General features: G+C 39.5%; 2 protein-coding genes across 2 annotated transcripts; one reads left to right on the top strand and one right to left on the bottom strand.

The window, feature by feature from the left end:
• Window positions 1–4398: 4398 nt before the first annotated feature.
• Window positions 4399–10045, top strand: FFAR4 (free fatty acid receptor 4). The gene is made up of 3 exons (XM_058810976.1): window positions 4399–4932; window positions 5688–5816; window positions 9477–10045. Exons 1-3 carry the CDS (start codon window positions 4399–4401, stop codon window positions 9882–9884), a joined length of 1071 nt encoding a protein of 356 aa, XP_058666959.1. The 3' UTR covers window positions 9885–10045.
• Window positions 10046–10598: 553 nt separating this feature from the next.
• RBP4 (retinol binding protein 4) lies at window positions 10599–15984 on the bottom strand. Its single transcript, XM_058810520.1, has 5 exons — window positions 15826–15984; window positions 15026–15162; window positions 14805–14911; window positions 13242–13454; window positions 10599–10961 (listed from the first exon to the last, which is right to left on the bottom strand). Exons 1-5 carry the CDS (start codon window positions 15982–15984, stop codon window positions 10948–10950), a joined length of 630 nt encoding a protein of 209 aa, XP_058666503.1. The 3' UTR covers window positions 10599–10947.
• Between the last annotated feature and the right edge of the window lie 8366 nt (window positions 15985–24350).

Raw genomic sequence — 24350 nt, 5'->3', positions numbered from 1 at the left:
AGGAATGCAAGTAACTTCATGCACACCTTGGCACTTTAACATCCAACTCTGTAAAAAACTCATGCAGGGTCTCAGTTCCTTGGTAAGAATGTTCTACCAGATCCTGCAATGTCCAAACAAACCAGTCTGACACTCTGTATTCACTGATAAACTCCCTAAATCCACAGACTTGATGTGTAAGTGTGATAGAGTTTGTAAGACTCTTAAGAAACAACTTCATTTAGTTAGAGTTTAGCTGGAGCTGAGTCACTCTGCTGAAGCTTGGTTAGCATGCAGCAAAACAGAAAATGTGACCATCCAGGGGAAGTCTATGTTACGTGGATTATGTTCTTAATTTGCATTTGGTTCAGAGAGAAATCTCTTCCTCACTGTAAGCCACAATGCTGATGCTGGCAAACTTCTGGTGGTCTTGATGACTGGAAGCTGACCCAGCTTTTATTAGAAAGCACATCTGACAGCATTATTGGCACTCTGCTTTTGGCTGAGGCCTTGATTAGTAATGCTGCTGCTACAGCTTGAAACTACAGCGCCACTGGCACTTGTCCCAGGAAGTGTGCCAGCTTCTAATGGGTACTGACCACAGCAAAATGAGACTTCCCAGAAGAAACAGTGACTTGTGTCCCAGAAGAAACAGGGATTAGTTTTTCACATGATAAGTGAAGCATCTAGTTATTTTCAGCGGACACAGGAATGTGTGAGCTCGCTACTGTATGTAAACAAACCGATGCATTGATATTTGCACTAAAAGTTTAAAATTGTCCCTCACACATTGGTGTAAGCGCTTCAGCTCACTGATATGAAAGTATAAAATGGGTGAGCAGTTAGAAAACTTCCTAAAAACAAAATAAATCAAAACAGACTTGTAGTTGAAACATACCTTACAATGGTAGAACATCTTCTAAGCACAGGATTCATAGTATCTAGAAGCAGAACAGCTGCAGTGTAATATGTAAGAGCAAAAATGAAAATAGAAAGTTCACCTTGGTTGAAACTTATGATAAAAATCTTGTTGTGCAAATGCATGAATCATCTACAAGCTTGCAACCTCTCTTGTGAAGACAAAGAGACAATCTTTCTAATGAAATGAATTTACATCACTTGGCAAACATTAAATGTGTAATACACCTGTTACAGAAGTCAGTGCTATTTACCTAGTGTGATACAGGTGCACAAAAATACACCCAAAGACTTAAAACACCAATCTACATGCAAGAAGATGCACAAATAAGGCAAAAACCTTTACTAAATCATGTCCAAATGGAACAAGAACACCTATCTCCCAGAGTCACCCATTAAGTGGTCCCTTTCTCTGGGAATATTTCTTAATGCTCAAGATATAAATAAGCTGATCGATCCCCATCTGTCACGACAGTTCATGGTTGCCAGGGGAACAATCTGAAAAGCAGAGCTTGACTAATGGTATCAGGTAACACAGCCCTTATCTGAAACAGAGAAGGCCAAACCTTTGGCTTTCATTAGGGATGAAGAAAACACCCATGAAAAAAGAAACAAGATTTTTTCCTGCTAGGTTAGGCAAACCACCTCCACAGAGGTGTCTGCAGCTTTCATTTAACTTAGAGCAATGAAATCTGAGCTGACTCCATGTTTGAGCATAAAGGCAAACATAGCTTACAAAAATTATATAGGTTAAGCAATCATAACAGGTTTCCAGCATTCTGGTTATCACTTCCTTGTCATGAGCACGTGGTGCACATACCACACGCAGCATCCACCTATTACAGTAAAGCCAGAGTGGCTCTGTGGGGGTTACAACTCCTCTCTTCCTCAGATTTCATGTTCTGGTGGTTGCTATGATTAGACCTACCCAACAGCAAATACAACTTTTGTACCTCATGGAAGGGAAAAGAAAGTTGCTCTTTTAGATAATGGATCCATTAGACCCAAGAGTAATCTGACAATTTTTGCTCCTGCAAGGAGTGCCCACTTGCTTGATCAAACCTGAGGGAAACCAGCTTGTTTCTTCACACCTCTGCTGTCCCCAGGCACAGCATTTTGTACACAGGTCAGTGTGAAGTTCACTCACTAACTAAAAGCAGCACTTTGGTTCTCCTGAGCAAACAACAGGCTTATGCCAAGTAACTTACACCTAAGGACCAAAGCTAAAGGTAGTCCTTTCTAACGAAGATCAAAGATCTACCCACACACTTCCACACATCATCTCATCTTCAAATCATCTTCTCTTCTGGCACTCCTTTCCTTCCTGACTAAAAGTATCTTAATTTCTTCAATAATGCAGCTTTGTATGTTTCAGTTTCTGTTTCCTTTCCCCTATATTGTTTCAAATATGTTTACTTTTACTCTGAATTGACAGGGCCAGTTTCTAATTTAAGTTTCCACTAATGTCAAAGGGGCATTTTATTAATAATGAAATTTGCATTTATCTGTGCTACCATTTCCAGCTGCCTCACTTCTGCTCCTCCTGTCCTGTTAATGCCTCCCAGGATTTCACACAGGTACAACCAGGCTATTAACAATGGCTCTTTCCCAAATCCCTGCCATTATTTAGAGCTGACCACACCACTGCTACTGCCAGCTGCCCAGAACTTTGGGGCTAGTCTGTCAGCTTGTAAAGTGTCCCAGGCCTGTGAGGCAACTACAAGGTGTTGCTGTATTTCAAGATTCACAAGTAATTTTAAAGAATCAGTTCATAGCAGAGCCAAAATAAATTGTGGCTAGATATGCCAAGCATTGATCAAAAATGCTAATAAAAAATCAGTAGGTCTATTAAATTTACTGACATTTTTGTAATATGGATGCAGATTTTTTTCTCCCATCAAATGATGTAGGATAAAGTATCTATATTGAGACACTTGCCAGTCACTTGTGTTGCTTTCTGAAAAAAAGACCCAATCTCTGCAAGTTTTCTTATTGTCTTCACTTAACTTCATAGCCCATCCCCTTAACAGGAGATGTTGTGCCCACATTTCATACAGTCATCTGTCAGCAGCAGCCAGCAGGAACATTTCTTACGCCTTTTCAGGCTGCCCTGCAAACTCCTTGCTTGATGAGATGGCATAGATAGTTAGAACCACTAACTGAAATAATTGCTAATTGAAAAAAATGCAAATTCTGCACAGGCAAAGACGTGGGAAGCAGTCTACAAAAGATGTCACTCTTGTCATCCCTCATTAGGAGATTGCCCCTTCAAAGGACCAAGTTTCTGGAATCCCCACTAATCTGGAATCCCCGCTAATGCTGTTGCGTAAATGGTTGATGGCAGGGTCACACCCAGGGTAGTGCAGAAGCACTGCCCGTCACCTGCTCCCCGTGGCACTCCGCTTTTGTACTGCACACACGTGGAATCACTCACCTCATCAAACGGTGTAGGTCCACACACTGAGCCTCTAAGTGCACCCTTGAGCGCTGCACTGGCACTCAGCCAAATGAATTCACCCGGCCTGAAGTTATACAGCTGTTTACATACTTTATGAAAACATTTTATCTTCTTTTATGAGACATTATCCGCCTGTCTGTGACAATTTGCGTGCTTCACTTCCAGCCCATTTCTAAATAATCTGAAGTGAAAAGCCTAAGTGGAAAGCCCTACTGTCATTTACAATCTGAGCAACTGCTTCTAGTAATTGAAGTTCAGAGAAAATAATGTATTTTCTAGGTTTGTCTTACTTTAACAGGCTTCTCCATCATGAACTCATAACACCAACGAGATTCTAGATGAATTTCATAAACAGATCCCCAAAATCATGTTGGTGACACTTCTCCACAATTAGGACAAGCAATGCACAGGTCTGCTGTTTCCAAAAGCCACTGTCAATACAGGAGGCAATAGGCTAATTCCTCTTTTATTTTCTTTTTTTTAAATTTTTTTATTTTACCCTAGATTAGTCTGGTCATCCAAGGCTCCTGAGGAGAGCTCTCAGAGTGGTGTGGCAGCCATCCCTGTTTCTAAGCCATGCATACTCCACTGGATGGGAGCAAACTGAGTGGCCTCCCAGGGTCACTGGCACCCCAGGGGCCTGCCAGGGGAGCTGAGCAGGCCAGGGCTGGCACTCGATGAGTTGGCTGGGCCTGGCCACGGTGATGGCAGCGTGCTGACCCACACCCTGCCCAGGGAGGTGTCGGGCAGCCCCTCACTGCCGCCCCATGCACTGCGGCCTCGCCTTTGTGTGAGCTCCACCGTGTTTACTCTCGCACTTCCTTGTTCCACTGCAGTGTGAGAGCCATAAACCGCCCAGCTGGCACGGCTGAGCCCTCGGTAGCAGGGACAGGAGGAAGAGGAGGGAGGGGGATGGCAGTCATGCCCTGGCTCTGTGCTGGAAGGGCACCCCAGGTGCCGCCGTGGTGGTTGGGAGCGCAGCCCTTCCTCTAGGGCTGGTGCCACCATCCCCGGTGCGTCTCTCATGCCCACTGGCCACCCTCATGCCCGTGTCCAGGGGCACACCAGGATGGAATAAGACCTATTTCCCCTTCTTCTCGGACTTCAGGGGCCACAATGTGACGGCCTTGCGCATCGGCGAGTCATGTGCCCTGGCCTTCATCTTCGTGTTGTCGTTGGCGGGAAACATCTGGGGCATCTGCCTGCTGGTGAGGCGGCACCGCCGGCTCTGTGCCGCCAACTGCCTCGTCCTCAACCTCTTCTGCGCCGACCTGCTCTTCATCACTGCCATGCCCTTCATCGCCGTCGTGCGCTGGACCGAGTCCTGGGTGCTGGGCAACTTCGTTTGCCACCTGCTCCTCTATGTGGTGAGCTTGAGCGGCACCGTCATCCTCCTCTCCCTGTCGGCCGTCAGCCTGGAGCGCTTCGTCAGCATCGCCCGGCTGCGCCACGCCGCCTTCCGCCGTCGCAAGGTGCTGGCCGCCGCCTTGCTTCTCATCTGGGGTCTCGCCGCCATCGCCACCCTCCCGCTCTGCTGCTTCTTCACCGTGGTGCGACTGCCCGCCCCCGCCGGCCAGGTGAGGGCGAGCGCCGGGCGTGGCAGCCGGGCCGGGCCGGGCCGGGGGGCGCCGGGACCGGCGGCGGTGGAGGCTCGTCCGCCTCTGCCACGGCCGGCCAGCGGCCAGCGAGGAGATCGCCTGCAGGGCGGGCAGCGCTCTGTGCGCCGGGCAGGCGCGAGGCTGTGCCCGGAGGAGCGGCCGGAGCTCTCCCGCCGTCCCCCCGGCCCGCTCTCCCGGCGGACCGTCCCGTTAGGTGGGAAACGCGCATCGGCTGAGATTCTCTTTGTGTTCCTCAGTGCGGCTCAGAGACCTCCTTTTCAGCTCACTTCCCCTAACCGAGGGATCAGCATCCCGAAGGATCAGCATCCTGGGAGAGCCGCCCTGCAGCCGCAGCCCCCTCTGTACAAAATGGCCATGCGCAGATTTTTCTGCCTAATATTTTGAAATGCATACAAAAGTGCACCTCACATGACACTTGAATAAATTAATAAGTTTAGGGTTTGTAAGTTTCAATTTTAAAGTTGCCATTACAATTTGATAAGAAATTAATGGAAGTATTCCAGTTGTGGACATATATATTTGTGATTGTATGGGCTTTTAAAACCATCAAGTAATATATTACTTGACTTCTTTGTCTAAGTAGAAAGTTTTCACAGTCTTGGTTTAGTCTTGGTTTAGCCATTTTTTCCCATAAGCGTAGAGGGAGATAAGAACAGTGCTGTACTGAAAATATTGGTACAATATTACTTTTCTTCTTCATTGTTTGTAAATAGGACATTTATATTTGCACCCTGGATTGGCCCAGCACTGCAGGAGAAACAGTGTGGGATACAACCTTTGCCATTTTTTTCTTTCTGATACCAGGATTCATCATTGTCATCAGTTACTCCAAAATCTTACAGGTATGTTTTTCCTTTAAATTTTGTTGTAAATAAAGGGAAGTAAACAATAACTCACTAGGCAGCAGTATATTGTCACCAAATACCAATACATGTAGAGGGAATGAACATTTGTTCAATAAATTATAAGTATGTGATATGAAATGGAGCATTTCAACCTGCACATAACAGTCTATATACTTCAATTAAGAACATGCTTCAGCAGCACATTACCAGAGCCCAACACATGGTTTGTCTTCTTATGTATAATATTAAATACACTTCTGCATTTATGTGCTGCTCATATTTCAAGACTATCAATCTCCTAAATGCTGAAAGAGTCAAGCATTTGAAATAACTAAAAACTTGTTTTTGCTTTCCTTGAGCCTAAACTCATCATAAGGGATTTGTAAGAAAGCAGAGAAAGGCAGGACTAGAAAAAAAGCCATCCACTTTTTGATCTACTGACTTTCTGCATGTGTCTTTAGTACGCAGATCTCATTAGATTATGCTTAATCCTCCACAATTTCAAATATTGTAAATAAAACCTATAAATTAAACCATCTGCTTCCACTTTCATTCTAAGTGGATGATGTTTAACATATATGCTGAAATATAAACCACCCAGCACCACAGAGTTTTAATCTATAGTCTAGCAAGCATTATATTAGCATCTAATTTCCTTTTAAACTATCCAAAACCAGAATGAGAAAGATCTAGAAATCTTCAAACCAGGCACTTTGAACTAGTCACTGCAATGCCTAGTTTTTAACAAGCACCTACAAGATCCTTGCTTCCTTTTTTGGGTAATTAAACTACTCATAAGAAAATTACAGGTTTTGGAAAGGAACCTCAACAGACATAGATTATTGAGCAAGGAGTTAGCTGATAAAATGCTGAGCACCAACAGGCTCTGGATACACATGCCAGAGCTGGATGTAGGTGTAAAATGAGCCAAGGACCCAGAATCTGGTCTCCACATATCCTTGCTTATTGATCAAACTTAAACTTGTAGTAGAAGTCATCAGCCTGTAGTTTCTGTATTAGCTCATTATAACCTTGAGGTAAATGCATTAGGTGAACCTCTTGTAGTGAAGTAAAGCACTTGCAACCACATACAGGTAGGCAAAGAGCTCAGAGTAACTCACTGGAGAGTGAGTCCTTTGAAAGAGCTGCAAATTACTGGAGGCCAAGAAATGCCGCAGTTCTTGGTCAGAGGCCAGGACAGGAATGGTGTTTGTTAGTCCTGTCCTTGCAGACTCCAGATTACAGGTAAATTTATTTTTAAAATGGCACATAGGGAGCAAGAAACCAAAACCATGGATTGGAATACTGGATTACAAGACATCCCCATGCTGCTCTGCTCCTGTTTCTTTTCTAACTTGCTAAACAGAGATGCTAAAGTACATTACGATTTCCCCTGAAATGAGGAAGTCTTGAGGGCCATAGCAAGATATAATTGAATCTTCTGTCTCTCTGGGAAGCAAGCAGAACTGAACTGGAGAATGTCTCAATCCCTGAGTCATTCCCAAGAGCAGACTCACTCTCACTTCGTGAGGATGCTCCATCATGTCAGTGCACACATAGCATGAGTCTCAGAATTGGTGGAAGCAGTGCCAAGCATTCATGTATTCATGTTACAGCATTGATCAGAATGATGAGGACTGACTACAGATGCAAGACCAGAAATTTTTTAGCAATATACACTACTACAAACGTGTACTTCACAATTTAGTCTGAAACTGAGCATTATTTTTACATAACACTTCCCAGAACCCTGGCAAAAATAAGAGATTAGATGCCATGATTGGTAATTTATTTGGTTTTCCATTGTCCTGCCTCTCAGGCAAGACTTTGTCAGAGGCTAGAGCTGGGGAAGATATCTGTGTTCTGGAAGTTACATGCTTATATATATATATGATTTTTAAGTTGCTGTTTGTCCAAGTGTGGCCCAGATGCCAAGGACAGGTATCTATACTGGGTAGACCAAAAGGAGATCCACAACTTACCACTGCCACTCCATTTCTCTTGAACACTTTCTTAAGAAGCAATTGTGTCTTATTTAACGCAGTCCTCGTGACTCTTGCATTCTTAGTTCTAGGCTGTGCAGCTCCTGCAGGAAAGACAGAAGTTATTTATATGGGACAGATTAAAATGTATCTGATGAGGACATTCTGTAGCAGTTTGAACAGTGATGACTGAGAAGCGCACACAACCCAGTTTTCCTATTTTTATATTAGAAGTGGATAGTAGTCCTTTGCATTTTGTGAAACCTTTGTACTTACTAAGATAGGTTAGGCACTCTCTGAGAACAATTCTTGGTTTGGGCTGTTTGGAGGAATTAACCAAGTTTTTGGATTCCAGATTGTACAGCAGAAGACCATCAAGCTGAAATTGTTTTACATGCTCAGGACATCAGACTTCTCTACTCCTTTCAAATCAGGGAAGCAGCTGTGATAGTGATACTGTCCCCTTCTCAGCCTCAGAAGCTGCTAAGAAATGCGCTTTTGGTTCACGGGTTTTAATTTATACATTCTATTGAAATATTTTGAAGATGTCTAGATTCTTAATGAGTATTTATCTCCATGAAAAATTCAGAAAACTGCTAATAAAATGACAAACATTTCTCTCTAAACATTTTCATGCTTACCTGTACCAGGAAGTTAAAATGTTGCTAGTATTTATGTTATCCTTCCTGTAGTTTCTGCTAAAGGGAAAAGTGGCAGGTAGAGCCATATCTTTTGACTTCCTGTATAGTCAGCTCAGGATTAATCAAAGCTTTTTGGAAACACCCCTTCCCTATGCATGCAGGGGATAAAGTGGCATCTCTGTAATTTAGCACAAATCTTTGCTAGATATTTCAGTTTTAATTTCTTTGCATCAGAGGTATGAATGTAGCAAAATTAATTGTGCCATGCCAACTTCAGGGAAGACAGGGATTTAGAGCAGAGGATTTCAAATTTTCTGCAAGCCCACTGGGTCCAATATTTTACCTAATGACAGATCATGCACACCTGTGAATACTAGGTTTCCAAGCTACCCATAGTCTAGTTTATTATATCAGAGTGCTTTTATAAGACACAGATTTTTATAGTGACTCTAACGATCTGTAAGATTTCATACAAAGCAATTGTGATTACTGTCTGAAAAGCTAAGTGTGACACAAAACAATGCACAATCTCAATCACATTTAAAATAATTTATTGTAATAAATTCACGCTCCTTCTCATACCTACCTTACAATATCAGCCTACCCATAAGAGAATTGGATCGCCTTCCTTCTTGTGCATCAACAGGATTGTTAACTATGTTCCAGTTTGCATTTGTGAAAAAAAATCAATGGGTTTCTTTAGATAGAGCAAATGAGGTCATAATTTGAATTTAATGGGATTTCATGAGTAATTAAGACTGTTTTATGCTGAAAAGCATTTGTGACTGATAGAGAGCCATGAAAAGAACAACCACTTTGCCTAATATTGAGATGAATTCACAGCTGAGAGGAAAAAGAATTGCTAGTGAAGTGAGAACATTTTAAATGGAACCATGGACTAAAAGTACAAATGAATTCTGCAATGTGGTTTTTTGTAGTCGCTTTTCAAAAGAAAACATCATGTGCCAAAATTTATGCTTTCACTTGTAGAAATGTGTTTCAGTGAAAGTTTGCTTTCTTCTCTTTTACTGCAGATTACAAAAGCATCAAGAAGAAGTTTAAATGCTGGTTTAGCCTATCCAGAACATCATCAGATTCGTGTTTCCCAGCAAGACTACAAACTATTCCGAGCCCTTTTTTTGTTGATGGTCTCTTTCTTCATTATGTGGACTCCAATAATAGTAATTATTTTTTTAATTTTAGTTCAGAACTTCAAAGAAGATTTAAATATTTTGCCATCAGTTTTCTTCTGGATAGTATTATTCACTTTTGCCAACTCTGCTGTCAATCCAATTCTGTATAATGTTGCCTATTTCAGACGTAAATGTCAGGAAATTTTTCTCTGTTGTACAGGGAACCCTGAAAGGCATAGAGCAGGTACAGAAACCACTGTAAGAAGAAGTAACCATGAACAGCCACATTTGTCTTGCATTACCAGATAATTATTTAAAGTCTGAGCTATGCCACATTTTGGATTTTGTCTATGCTATCCCAGGTCATATAGGTCATTATGTTATAGTATTACATGCCAGAGGAGGAGGAAAAAAGCTAAATACATATTTTTAATTCCTGTGGGTAAAATTCTCTTGACTTCATTGCTTTGCCTCAGTAGGATTTGGACAATTTAATTTAAGGGATTGAATTCTCCTCTTACACTGAAATAAATAGAAATATGGCAATGAACTTGGTGAATGTAAAATAGTTGAATTAAGTACTTAAAAGTTTCTAGTGAAAATGTTCATCCTCAGAAAGTATCTGCTTTTTTTAAAATCCAGTTTTTAAAGGGAACTTGATTAAAAACTTCAATAACTGTCTGCCTGAATGTAAGTTTGAGCAGACTAACTGAAACAAGGTAATGAACATGAGTTATCATCAAGTAAATGACTAGTTTGGTTCCATCTCAAATTAAAAATATGGACTTAATACATGAGAATCAATAAATAAAGAATAAATACATAAATAAATGGTTAATTGTCATGTGTAAAATAGTTCTTTTAAAAATATGTATATTTTTAATGTCTTTGCAAGTCATACAATAAAGTTAATTAGTGATATATAGGGTCACTGAAATTCCTTTCTCTTTTCTAAATGATTTCGAGTATTTTATAGGGAAAATATAATGTTCTAGTTGAAAAGAAAATACATATACTCGGTGGTTTATGATAAATACTCTTTTAGTCAGAAATTGAAACCACTACAAAAAGCAAGATGAAATCCTTAATTATCACCAGTCACCAGTTCAAAAGAATGCACTAAGATAAGAGGCTACTAAAGAAACCAATGTGTACATATGTACAGATTTGCATACAATTTGTATCCCATGTCATCCAAGTTTATTAAAATGTTTCATTGGTTTATTAACAAAGTGAGCTACACAGCTCAGATAAATATATTGAAAATCTAAATGGACCCATTTAAAGCATTTTCCAGAGAACACACGATCAATGTGTTAACTTTACATCCATGGTGCTGTAACATGGCTTCTTTCCATAGGGTTGGATCTCCTTAAGAGCAAAATCCTGAAACACACAAAAACCACAGTTATGTTTGTTAAACACTCCAGACAAAATTTAATTACACAAACTTTCACCAAATTTAAAATGCTTACTAATTTCTTTAAAATGCTCTTGAGTCCAGTAGTCTTTATTGTAATAATAATGCCATTACCTTACTCTGCAGTTTATAATTCTAAGGAATTTTCAACTCGGAACAAAACAGGAATTCATCCAATCCGTTACACTTCTCCTGAGAATTTTAATACTTTTGCAGACAACGTACTGGGCAGATCAATGACAGAGTATCTTTCAGTGATACTAGATTTAAAAGAGTCTATACTTTAACAAGCTTCTAGTTATTTCCCTAAAAAGGATTCTTTCAACAAAGTAAGAATCTCCTGACCCCCAAAACTTCTAATGGCAATAGTAAATTAGCAGAAGGAATATACCACTCTTTATTTCACAAATGTTGCTTCCAGCAAATGCTAACAGCAGATGCAGCTTTCAACTCTACTGATATGACACTGTATTTACAAGTACTCTCACTTAATATTGACATTACACAGCTTAAAGTTACTTGAGCTACTACTCTGAGAGACTAAGAATATCTTAGCTTGAGCTATATTTGAGAAGGAGCTACCATCATAAATGCAGTGTAAGTTAGAACAAAAATCTTTCATTTCCTAGGCTTTTTTTTTGCCTTGAACAGCCAGTATAGATATTTTGATTTTTTTTTTTAATCAAGTAAGTTTTGTACATCTATTAGTTGAGTGAGCGCACACACACACACATACACACTCTTAATTAGCTTTAAGACATAGGCAGAGTGTGCACAATTAGCAACAGATCTGATAACAGGGTGCCTTGAAGCAGCACAGCAATGTATTACTCTGTTTATGGATCAGATGAACAGATAATAGAGCCACAACAGCTGACTTAGCTCATCTGTTCTGACTTTCTTTATAAGGCCCAAAAGTTCCTTCAGTCAATCTCAGTTTGTTCTAGCATGCCATTGAGAAAAGCCTTTAATCTTGGTTTACAGATTTCAGTTATGAAGAACATACAACAACTCTTGGTAAACTGTTCCAAAGGTTAATGACCTTTGGAGTTAAACAAATGGCTGTTTATTTCTGCTCTGAATGTGTCCAGTTTAAAGTTCCATCCATTTAAATTATTTCTGTGTTTGCAAGTCATTTTCTATCCAATTCCTATTGCTTGTGTGGACAAGCACAGACTTTGCTCAGGTCAGCCTTTAACCTCTTCCTAATAGGAAAAGATTAAGATCTTTAAAGCACTCACTAGAGGACACATTTTACAAACTTTCAATCATTTTTTCTGCTTTTCTTCAAAACTTCTAATTCATCCTCAATACTTTTTCCAGTTATGCTTGTTACTTCATGTGACATAGCAATTAGACCTATGCCAAGCACAACAATCTCATGTGAGTCTTGGTTTACACATGCAAGAATTGTATTAACTCTTTTGCTCACATCATTACATTGGGAGTTCCCATTCAGCCGATTCACCAGTCAAGTCTTTCATAAATAGCATGCCTTCCAGGATGTGAGAGGTGGGGAGGAAGTAAGGAGAGGTACTACTATTTTATTTGCTCTAAATATTTTGATTTTTCTCCTTCACTCTTTACAATTCCCCACTCTGGGTGTAATTCTTATCATAAGAAACATTATGGTTTCTTCTAGATAATTACCATTTGACCTTTGTAATACACTTGAGCATAAGTGAGCTAATTCCCTGTGTTGTAAGTTCAGCCTGACTATAGGACTCAAGATAGTGTCATGCTTCCAGTATCAGGGCTATGACCCTCTTCCACAGCTCTTTGTGAAACAGTTAACATGAGGACTTGTGAGAAAGGGTCTTCTGTAAGGTATCCTTCCCAAGACTTCCATTTTCCTTAAAAGCCTTTCTGATGAATTTCTCAAAAAAGTATTTGAACAAAGGCAAAGAGATGTGATTAAAGCTGCCCAATTACTTTTTACCATAGCTATGAAGTTTATCCTTACTATGTTTACTCACACTACATTGACTTAATTGTTATACAACTTCCTCTAATTACTGTTTCAGGTGACCTGATATGTTGCATGAAAAATTATGCACCTCAGCTCTCCTTGAGATAAGGGAAGCTAAAGTTGGAAATAAGTTACTACAAGCTCCAGTTTTCAAAAGACAGTGTTACAGCCACTAAGTAAAAGGCTTTATGCACTTGATATCTAATGAGTAATAGAATCCCAGTGCTTTAGTCATTACACCCTGAAATAAAATTCTTCAGAAAAAAAAAGTTCTCACCATTATGGGCGATAACTCTGTATTTCCTGTCCAAACAGAGGTCTATCTGCCTTTGTCTGACAATTTTCAGTGCATCTGGAGGCAATCCCTTGGGGTCCCGGGAGAACACAAAGGAGTAGCTGTCAGCACAAGTGCCATCTGCATTTAGCTGGCGGCAGGAGTAATGAAGAGCATATGTATCATAATCTGTGTCCACTACCCAGTGATCATCATCTGGAAAAAAACATAGCAAAGAAAAAAAGTGTTAGAGACACCAGTGAAATCCAGTAAATCAGAAAGGATTGCTGCCATAAGTCTATTAAAGAAAATGCTAAAATGAAGATCAGTACAAGTTATAGCAGATTAGCTTTTCATTTATTCCTGTGTCCAGTATTTAATTCCATGTTTATTTTTAAAAAGAAAATAAAGATGGACATGCTCGGCCTGCTCAAAGTGACTCAAACCCATAAATATTTTCTTACCAGAGATGTTAATAGACTACATTTTTAAGGAAAAAGATAATCATGCAGTTTGCTTGTGTATTAGAACTATTTGCTACAAGTTCTGCCATAAACCCTCTTCTTAAAACACTGTTACAACTTCAGATAATTCCAAACAATTAGCTATGTAACCTGACAAAAACCTGGTCACACTAGACACTCTGTTCTAACAGAAGTGAGGCTGTTTCAGTGTTTGCAGTAAAACCTGACATATCTGCACCTTCCTCTCCTTGAGCCAAAGATTCTCCCTTGCAGTACATCTGCACTGGTGAAGGCAACACTCTGTTGTCTTCCCCTTCTCTCCTGTGGGGGGACACCAGGCCTTTTAGAAAGGCAGAGTTTGGGGTCAGCCAGCAACCTGAAGAGCCCATGACTCAGCAGCATATTCTGGGGAGACCTGGGAACTGTTTAAGACAAATTGACATCCAAAACATGCTTTGTAACTGTGTCTTTGGATGGAATGGAGCTCCTATCAGTTCCAAATTCTACCTGCTTCTCTTGGAAACAATCCAAGGAAATGTCTTGAGCTACAAAGTGTCTGAATCTCAAATTGACTCAAGAAACTGATTTTGTATAGGGTGGAGAGATGACATAAAAGTACAAATATATACATATGATCATATTTGTCTCTTAAAACAGAGAAATCTCTACATTTGGAGACACGAGATCAAACAAAATAACATTTTATAAATCCTCCTCCCTGCTTTGCCAGCTCTGACATCAGGCTGCAGAGAGAACACTAGCATCTGGTAACTGAGTTCTGAACTAAAACAAGTCTTAAAATACTTCATCTGCTTTTCATTTCTTTTCAAACAGCGGCCTTCAATTATATTGTTGGGTAACAAACAAATGAAATACAAAGATATACAAAGGCCAGGTCTTCACTTGTTTAAAGAAAGCCAACCAGCTGTCCCATATAAAAAGTAGCGATTACCTTGTTCACATTAAGCTTTGCAGTATGATAGTTATTATGTCTTTTAAGTGCATTTAAGAAATTCAACAGAATTTTTTCTTTTCCCAGCATGGACACACAACATAACTAGTCTTCCAAGTAGTTCTGCATCCTCTATAGTTAAGTACTCACTTCCTTTCTGCAGAAAAGAGGCGACTCCCCAGTACTTCATCTTGAACTTGGCAGGATCCTCTGTGTCAGTGAAAGAGCCGATCATGTCAGCACAGACATCCCAGTTACTGTAGCCAAAGACAATATTACATTCCAATGTAAGAGCACAGCTTCAGTGACTTGCACAGGGAAGCAGGTAGGAATGGAGCTTAGCAAAATGGAACAAGTGGCAAACAGCTTACTTGAAGAGTCTGACTCTGCCCTTTGCAGTGGCAGTCATTTGTCCATTCTCATCTACGCTGAACTGGGCCACCACATTGTCCTGCAGAAACAGCCCCTCAGGATCTTTTTTTGCCATGGCATACCAGGTGCCACTGTACTGCAAGGAAATAAGAAAGGCTGCATGTAGACTTAGAACAATGGAAACATTACAAGCAGACAGTACAGAATAGGGAAGGTGACAGAGGGAAGAGCATGCAGATCTTTGACTTCATGCCTCAAAGGTGTATCTAAGAAGCAAATCTATCTGTTTCAACAGCATAAACCCATCAATACATGCTAGTGCAATCATAATGTGTTGAAATACTGACTTTTTTTGGGTAAACTTACCTGTATCTGCAGCTGTCTAGTATAAGGATTATATAACAAAGTATATAACAAAGTATAACAAAATTTAGTGGAAAAAGGAGTAACAACTAGAAGATCTTGTCAGATCTATGTACATTTTTTTCCTTGCAATGGTGTCTGAAAACACCAGAGTATTAATTTTTCATAGAAACAGCCAAGTCAATACAGTCCTTCTGCTTATACCCTACAGTTTGAGACCAGTCTGCTAAAACTCAGTTTCTGCAGTATTCCTTTATCAGGTGCACCAGGATCCAGCATCTGTGGAGGTGTGCACATCACAAACTTTAGCTGTTTTTCAGTGTCACAGTCTGTGACTTCAAAATGTGACCACACTGGTGCTACCGAATGCCAAATTTTGTAGCCTGGAAAGAGTTATGCAAGACATCACAGATCCAGGAGAATAAAGAAGATTTACCCTGGTCTTGTCGAAGTTCTCCTTGACTTTGAAGCTGCTTACTCGGCAGTCCCGCTCTGCAGTGCTGCTGCCCACCAAGGCCAGTGACAGCAGCAGCAGCCAGGGCAGAGCTCTCTGTGTGTGGGCCATCCTGTCCCTACAGCAAACAGAGAATAGCATCAGAAACAAGCTCTGTCACACAAGTGAAGGGAAGAAGGCTGCCCTGTTAGGTCACCAGGGTGTCACGCAGCTTTCCCTGATGCATGTGCAGGCAAGGCCCCTGCTCATCCCCAGCCCATAGCAGCAGGGTCCTTACAGACAGTGCCGGTCGCTGGAGCCTCTTGGGAGCCCGAGTGTTGATGGTGGTGGCAGTGCCCAGGCAGGGAATGCTTTATGTACTCCTGGGGCTTTCGCAACCCGCTGAGCCGCAGGGCCGGCACTGGGGAGAGCAGCGGGAGGCGGGCTGGTGGATGCTGCGGGCTGGGGCCCCTTCATTACAGCCTCTTGCGTAACACCCGTGGGCTCAGGTGGTCTTTGACCCTGCTCTGCAGCCACGCCGGCGCTAGGAACAAATGCCTCTCTTTGCTTTTCCCAACCCCAAAGCAGAGCTCACACCTGGGGGAAGGGGTGTGCACATGTGTGGGGAGAACAAACGGAATGAGAGGCATCCCACCTTTGCATGGGGGAGAGTGAACTGCCTCCACCTCCTCTGTGATTTTACACACTGCAGTCCAAAATCCATCTTACCCAATATGCTGGACCCAGTTACAAGGTGCAGGTTTGTTTCCTCCACCTCCTCCTCAAAGTCCTTCCCTCTTTTACCCTGATAAACAGTGGCAAACATAATGCTTGCAAGTTTCTGCTCCTGTTTCTGAAAGCCTGGTTATGCCACAACCTCTTCAGGTCCTCATGACTGGCTCCCTCTTGCTTCCAAAAGGCTCTCGCGGCGAAATCATCTCCTGAGCAGCTCCCAGCAACAGGAACAGGGGCCCTGCAGATCCTCAGGATGGTGAAAGAACCTTTTTATGTAGTACCAGAACTTAAGTGTGGCCTGCAAATATCCAAGTGCATGTACACACCACCTCTGGCCATTTTGACATGTGATTAACTTTAAATCAGATATTCCATAACTTCTGTTCTGTTTTTGGCAAACTGTTTTCAGTTATATAAACCATTAATTTCTCCTGTCCAGGCAAGTTTTGCTGCCTCTCAGTCAATATTTGTTCTCTAGTTTCAACATCTTTAGGAAGCATTAGAGAAAATCTGTTAATTATTTTCTAGGCATGTAACCAGAGCAGGATAGGAATGATTGTTACCAAGAGAACTAATTCACCTACCTTTTCACCTCCCATTTTTTTAAAAGAATAAAGGCAGAATCCTGTTATTTAAAAGGCTGGTATTCATTACTTTAAAAATCAAGCAAATATATCATTTTAATATGAAGATACAAATGTAGTATAAAAAATACCTCAATAGTAGCCGATGTACAGCTTTAACCAATTTATTCAGCATAGTCTTTCCCAGAAGTTTACTTAATATTCCTTTCATACATTCATAAAAATATTAGACTTCTTACTGTTGCTGTCCTTTAAAATCTCTTCTCATATATAATGCAAACAATCTGATTGATTTAGCTTGCTTTTCTGCTTTATGTTGGAGGCTTTTTGCACACTGAATATGTTTTGTTCACTTTCTTAAACATCTATTGCTCAGGGCTCTTCCATGTCTGCCTTTGATTTCCTGGATAACATCAGTCACTAAAAATTCCACTATATTTAATATTAAGCTTCTATTCATAGTAAAGAACATATTTAACCCAAGGAATTAGAAGGGTGTATGTATATTAATTGTCCTGAAACTTTCAGTGGTAGCTTTGCAATAAGTCAACATTTCCATTTTTAAGCTGAGATTTTCAAATTTGCTAATTCCTACAAAGACTGAAGAGAAAAAGTAAACTCTATTCTTCTGGTGACTTTCAGAATCTTGCTCTAGTCTGGCAATGGTGATACCAGTGATACATATACATTTTTATAAAACCTTTACAAGACACCCACTGATCTTGATATATGAATTCATCATACAAACAAGACCAAATTCAACATGGATTTTCTTTGTTCACTGTCTCACATGACTGATAGCAATAAGATGGATTATGGCTTAATTCATAAGTTTTGAGTCAATTACTTTATTTAATACCAAAGAAAACAATTATTTCTTTGTTCTCTGCCAATTTGTAAAATATTATCATTTCTCTTAAGTTTGTTCTGTTCAAAAATCTGCATACTGTTTTATATTACCAGAGAGGTTCTTGCAGGATCAAATCTATTCCTATCAAGTTTTCAATAGCATAATTGTCTATGAAGTTTTCAAAGGAGTCCACAGTCACTCACACACATATGTCAAAACTGCTGAGATTTGACCACGTCTGAAAAGCTAGGTCAGTGTTCCTTTTATACATACTGCTGTTGTCAGAAGATTTACAGACAGGAAATTAAACCAAGTGGCAATTAAATAAAAGTTTACTTCTGTTAATAAGTTTTAATAAGATCAGTTCTAAATGTGTGCAAGGGATTTTCCAGTCTCCTAAATTAATCTGATGCAATAAATCTGAATCAGAAACATATAATTTTGTATAAGCCATGGCACAGCATTTCTTTAATTGTGTACCTCTACTGATCTCTGCAATATTCGGCAACTTATATCTGGTTGAGGTGCCTGACACATTTAGTAATTATAACTTCCACTTATTCAGGCCCTTGAGTTTGGGATCTCTACAAACTCTAGACAATGTCCAAGGAAAATCTTCTTTTGATGTGTTATCATTGGGAATTTGGGGCAGTGCAGCTTCAGTGAAATCACACCAGTATTTCCCAGTCAGATTTCAACAGGGGCAGAAGAGAAGCTGGGCAAGTCAGAATGCCATGGAGGTCCCACAGGGAGCTGGGCTCGCTGCCTCCTCTGCTCTAGCTGTCCCTCCAATACTGCCTGCTGCAGACACAGCTTACGTTGGTGAAGTCCTTTCTGGGTTACACATGAAGCACTTCCTTGGTCAGTGGGACAGGGATTTTAGGCAAAAATGCTGCTCTGCTGTTGGTTAAGTCTAGATCAGGTTGTGCTGGGGGGGGGGAATGGAAGGTTTCTGGCAGATGAGCAGGGCTATGGCAATTCAAGGGTGAATTCTTCCTCGGTCCTAAGAGATGCCAGCACAACTGTGTAAACTCATAAACAGTGTAAACTTTGCCTCAGTTAAATATCACTTGGATTGATTGGGCTCTGAGTTTGCTTGAGAAATTATGTCAGTGAGTGATCCTCATTCAAACCTAAATATTCACCTCTTAGATTTGTACTTCTCATGCAAACGGAAAGGAACTTGGGCCAGGATTTTGCATCTGAGAGGACTAAGCACGGATCAAATCACTGATATCCAAGGATTTCTAGGTTCTGGGAAAGCTCAGACAATTATATTTAAGGGAATTATTAAAATTCAATAAATTATTTAAATATTGATAAGTTTCACACATGACTTCTGATACTTGAGGCTGGCAGCATATTATGAATATTACAGAATTTTTTTTAAAGTCACTATGTATTTTTTGGAACTATATTTAATGAAAGGGAAAGAAGGTCTTCTACCTTTGCATTTTGCCAAAAGGACAGAAAAGGGGCTGACTTCTGTCAGTGATTCTGTGACTGGATTATTTTCTACATTAATAGCATGTAAAATTCTGCAATATTCTCAATTAGGTATAGCAAGGAAAAAATATGGAAGGAAATGGCTGGGAAAAAAACTTTCATTATAGGAATTATTTTATCTTTATTTATGACTTTTAATAGAAGGAAGAAACCAGTCAAATTACTATTTAAACATTTTAACATTGGCACCTTTCAAGCTCTACATATTGAAATAACTAAATTTTTTTTTTTGTTCACAAGAACTAGTCAAGCTCTTAGGAGAAAGTTGACTCAAAAATTGCTAGTAGGAAATGGAACATCCATTTCCAGCCAGACTACAATAGATTGAAAGACTTTTTGCTGTGTTCTCTTGACTGTTTATTTACAGAATGCCGTTCATAAACATGGGTATCCATTAAAGTCTCAGAGGCAGATTTGCAGGCAAATGAATGACCACTGTGTGCACAGAGCAGGGGATGCAAGTGCCCTGTGAAACCAGACTCGTATCTATAACAAATGGCATGAGCTGTGCCAAGGAGCTCGGTGCACTTTGTAAGGGACAGCAGTGTGCACTGCCACCATCACAACTGCTCCTCTTGGTGGCAGTCTGAGTACAGAGGTCAAGGACAGAAAGGAATGGAAGAGATTGCCCTTTGCTCCATGCCAGCCTGTGTACTACCTGTTCTTGTAACTTAATGACGCGACATTTTGTTTAGGGAGTAAATTTACACTGAAGTCTTTACAAATAGTATTTACTAACAGAACTAATTTAAAATGGTACCTCTATTTTCTTTAACAAATCTTTTTGAGGATTGTGATTCTGAATTGAAGCTTTTTCTGGGCATATCACTAAAATGGAAGCAATATAAAACAAAGATCTAAAGTTCAGCAACAGGCTGGCCAGGCAGGCGAGAAGAGCTCTAAATTATAAATGATGAAAGACACAGACCTTATGTACTGAGTCCAGCAATGAACCACAAAGTTCACAAAGCAATAGGAGAATCTGATAAAAATAGAGGCTGAGAAAACTGAGACTCTTCAGCCCAAAAAGGTTTGGGGGCATCTTAACAACATACATACCTGACAGGAGGGCATGAAGAAGACTGTCAGATCCTTCTCAGCAGTGCTGAAAAACATTGTCCATAGTAAAAACTTGTCAAGTAACCTAAGATCTCCAGGGAGTAAATGGGAGAATGGCTGACATTAAAAGGCTGCTGCCTTTTGCCTTAGTCTGTATACTAAAATTCATGCCAAGCTATGAAGAAATCCATACTTTTGGTCAAAGCTGCAGTGCATCTGGCAACCCTTCACACTAGACTGGCCATTTACTTCAGGAAATCTCCCCCAGAGTCTATAATCTCTGTTGATTACTAACTTAATGATCCCCCAGAGCTAATAATTGGTAGTTTTAAGAGAACATAAACATTTGCAGCTCTATGGAAAAAGCAGTTAACTTATGATCTTCAGTGTTTATGTTTTTAAAATTATTTTTGTAAGAAAAGGGATAGAGAATTATTCTAAAAGAAACATGAAATTAAGGATGTTTATAAGAGTTCCCAGAGGATACCAAGTCAGTGACACCAAAACATTTTAGTGCCAAAACCTGGCTGTGTTAGGATCACACAGTACCTGTTGTAAAAACCAACAGAATCAATTCTCACAATGTATTCATTTAGAAAAAAAACCACAAACAACTCTGAATATTGTTTTCTTGGATTATACATATGAATCTCCAATGTCCAGACAGCAAGCAAGATATTAACCACAACAAAATTCATGCAATTGAAATAAGCATGTTTGATCTGTGTTTTTTCAGAAAATCTTAACTGAATAAACCACATTTACTGCTATAGGATGGGCAGAGACATTCAAATACAAACACTGAGGTGAACTGGGAAACCTTATAAATGCCTTTGACATTTACGTGCTGCTTGAATCTATTTAAATAACCATGTCTGTCAGTTATCCTTCTTAGGAGTTTCCATGTATCACAAGGGCTCAGGAATGGTCTACTACTAAGAACTACTCCATAAATAGTTCCATTTCTGTAGGTACTATGAACGTCAAAGGCAAATGATATCATATGTATTAAAATCACAAAGCACACATATTTCTGAGAGTCTCTGAAATTAAATTTAGATACAAATGTGAATTAGGTTTAATAAAAATAAAATGTTCAATACTGTGGAAAAAAAGGAGAGTAAAAGAGATAGAACAGAAAATAAATGTCATGTTCCAGCAGAGAAACTTTAAAATTTATTACAAAAATTTTAAAAGAACTTTTGTTGTTTTCTGATATTTCTTTCTGTTTTGTTGCACGCTTGACAGCACAAGAGTACAATTTTAAGAGTGTATCTAAATTAAGGAAAATGCAATAAGAATTTCTTTATAACATAAAAATTATTATGGGACAGCCCAGAGACATCTGGAATATTTTATTACAAAGAAAATGTATCACCTTACAGTAGTACCAAATTATAAAATTATCTTTATTTGTTATCTCAAAGTACAAATAGTGTAGTTTATCCTTTGTAAAAAGAGATGAGCATGAGGAAGATTTGATGAAAGCATGATAAGCATTTTAGGTGATTTGCACATAGAAAAAAATTATAATAAAATTATACTAAATTTGTTAGTTTACAAAAATGTAAACCCCCCACCTCCCAGCCCCCAAAGAAAATGATATCACTTGGTCAGTCTGCCTGTATTCACTTGTTCTCCCTCCAGAGACTGACATGCCACTCTGTTTCACTGAATTAATGTGATCACAATATAAAGAATTGATGTCTAAACTGATTTATCATGTGTGATAAAGATGAATGTGTAAGTCTTACATAGAAGTTAATTTTTTAGAACGTTTTAGCTGGGTATGAGACACATCCTCTATAGGTGCCTTCTCCTTCAAAGAAACTACTATGTGGAATGTTCCAAAGTCAGTAAAAAAATATGACTGAACACATAATGCAAAAAAATGTTACAATTCCTTCACATGATTTCACTGAGGCTCTTCATCATCCTCTTCTTTTAAAGCACAGAATGAAAAGTAATGAGCTAGAAATTAGGAAGATGAAAAGCACTAATTTAACTCTATGTAGTTACATATAAAATTATTTTCAAGTCTCTACCGCTTTTATATGTATTGATCAAATATTGAAAGTACTAATATTGAATTTGAGTAAGAATAAATGTGCCTTTCTTCCGCTGTTTTCTTGTAAACTGTGTGTGTGTACAACAGTGAGAACACTGCTGGGTTGCCACAAGTTGCTATCACTGGGTCACCTGTCAAGAAGATGCTGCAGACTCACACACCCACCAGGGAGGGGCCTGTCCCCCAGGCTGCTGGGGGCAGCAGCCCAGTCAGAGAAAAGGAGTCAGGCCAAATTGTGCTTGTAATGTGCTGATTTTCCTATACCTTTTAATATCTGTAGAGTATCTGCAGCCTGGCAAAAAATTAGTTCCATATATAGTGTTTCATATGATGGTCAGAGGGAAAAGTAATGTTTGGCATGATTGAGCATCTATCAGTGACCTGTTCTTCGTGCTCAAGAGTATCTGTGTCAGTTGCCCTCGTTGATTCTTTGAGATCTATTGATAAATATTAATGTTGACTTACTGTGGCTTCTGGCAGACAGATGATGTACTTTGGCAATACTCTTATCAAATCAAGAATGGCCAAAGGCTGTATGTTTTATTTTCTTACACCAAGAATCCCTCATTGCTTTTGATTTACATGGTAGGCATAAACAGAAGTAAGATTAATTATATTGCAGTCCTCCTACTGTGCTGGAATTCAGATCTGTTTCAATGAACACAGATCATTTACTGTCATAGCTGGCACTTAAATTCAGCCTTCTCATGTAGCTTTGGAATGTTTGCTCCTCAAATTCAAGACATTTTCTACCATTCATTTTCCGTTCATGTATGTAATATTGAACTTCTAGTGGCAGGAGACTTTAAACATGTATAACCATATATCTGTATCTATGTAGATACATGGTTATCTGTGGTATATCTGTGACCAGACTCAAGATTCCCTCTTTGCCTAATGTTTGTCAGTGATTATCCTTTTTGCACTATTTCATAGAACTGACATCTCCAACTTTTTCTGAAGAAATGTAGACCTTGACTGGATATTTATGCTTACAGAATAAAAATTTTACTGTTTCCTCAGTTTGAATTTAATCAGTTTTCTGGCTGTGCTAAGTCACATTTTAATTCTTTTATTCCATCTTCACTGAGGTAAATCATTCAAGCACTTGAGCAAGCTCAGACTTCTGTAAGGTCTTAAGAATTTCACACATTTTATTCATGTATAGCTTCATAATTATTTACTTTTAGTAATCCCATTTCTATCATCTCCTGACTATTTCAAGGAAAGCTAAGTTCTAACCTTTAGAAGATTTCTCCATAATATTCTGTTTTCCTGCCCTTAAGTGCCTCCCACAAATACACGTGTGTACATCTGTGCACGTGTATAATGTGGGGTAAGAATCTGGGTGGAATTTCTCATATGAAGTTTTAATAGGAACTTCTGTGTACACAGCACAGTATATATACAGTGAATGAAGGAGATAACGCACAGGTACACATATCTACACATCTGACAATTTTATAAGAATTAATTGGTTAGTTTAGAATGCTAAAATGGCTCCCTGAGGATTTATGAGCTAAGAATGCTCAGGGGTTTAGTGTCCTGACATCTCTTTAATTAGCGGTCTCCAAGATCTCACACTAAGAAGATGCTAAGCCAGTGCCTTCTGTCATATCTCAAGAGTATCAGAAGGCTTGGAAACCACAGAGGAAGATGAATGCATTATGTCTGTGAGCTATACAATATGTACAAAGTACATTTTTCTTACTAGTAACAGGTTAGG

This window comes from Ammospiza caudacuta, chromosome 9, assembly GCF_027887145.1.
Source record: "Ammospiza caudacuta isolate bAmmCau1 chromosome 9, bAmmCau1.pri, whole genome shotgun sequence".
NCBI lineage: Eukaryota > Metazoa > Chordata > Aves > Passeriformes > Passerellidae > Ammospiza > Ammospiza caudacuta.
Note: the sequence above shows the minus strand (reverse complement) of the source record. Positions and strands in the feature narration are given on the sequence as shown.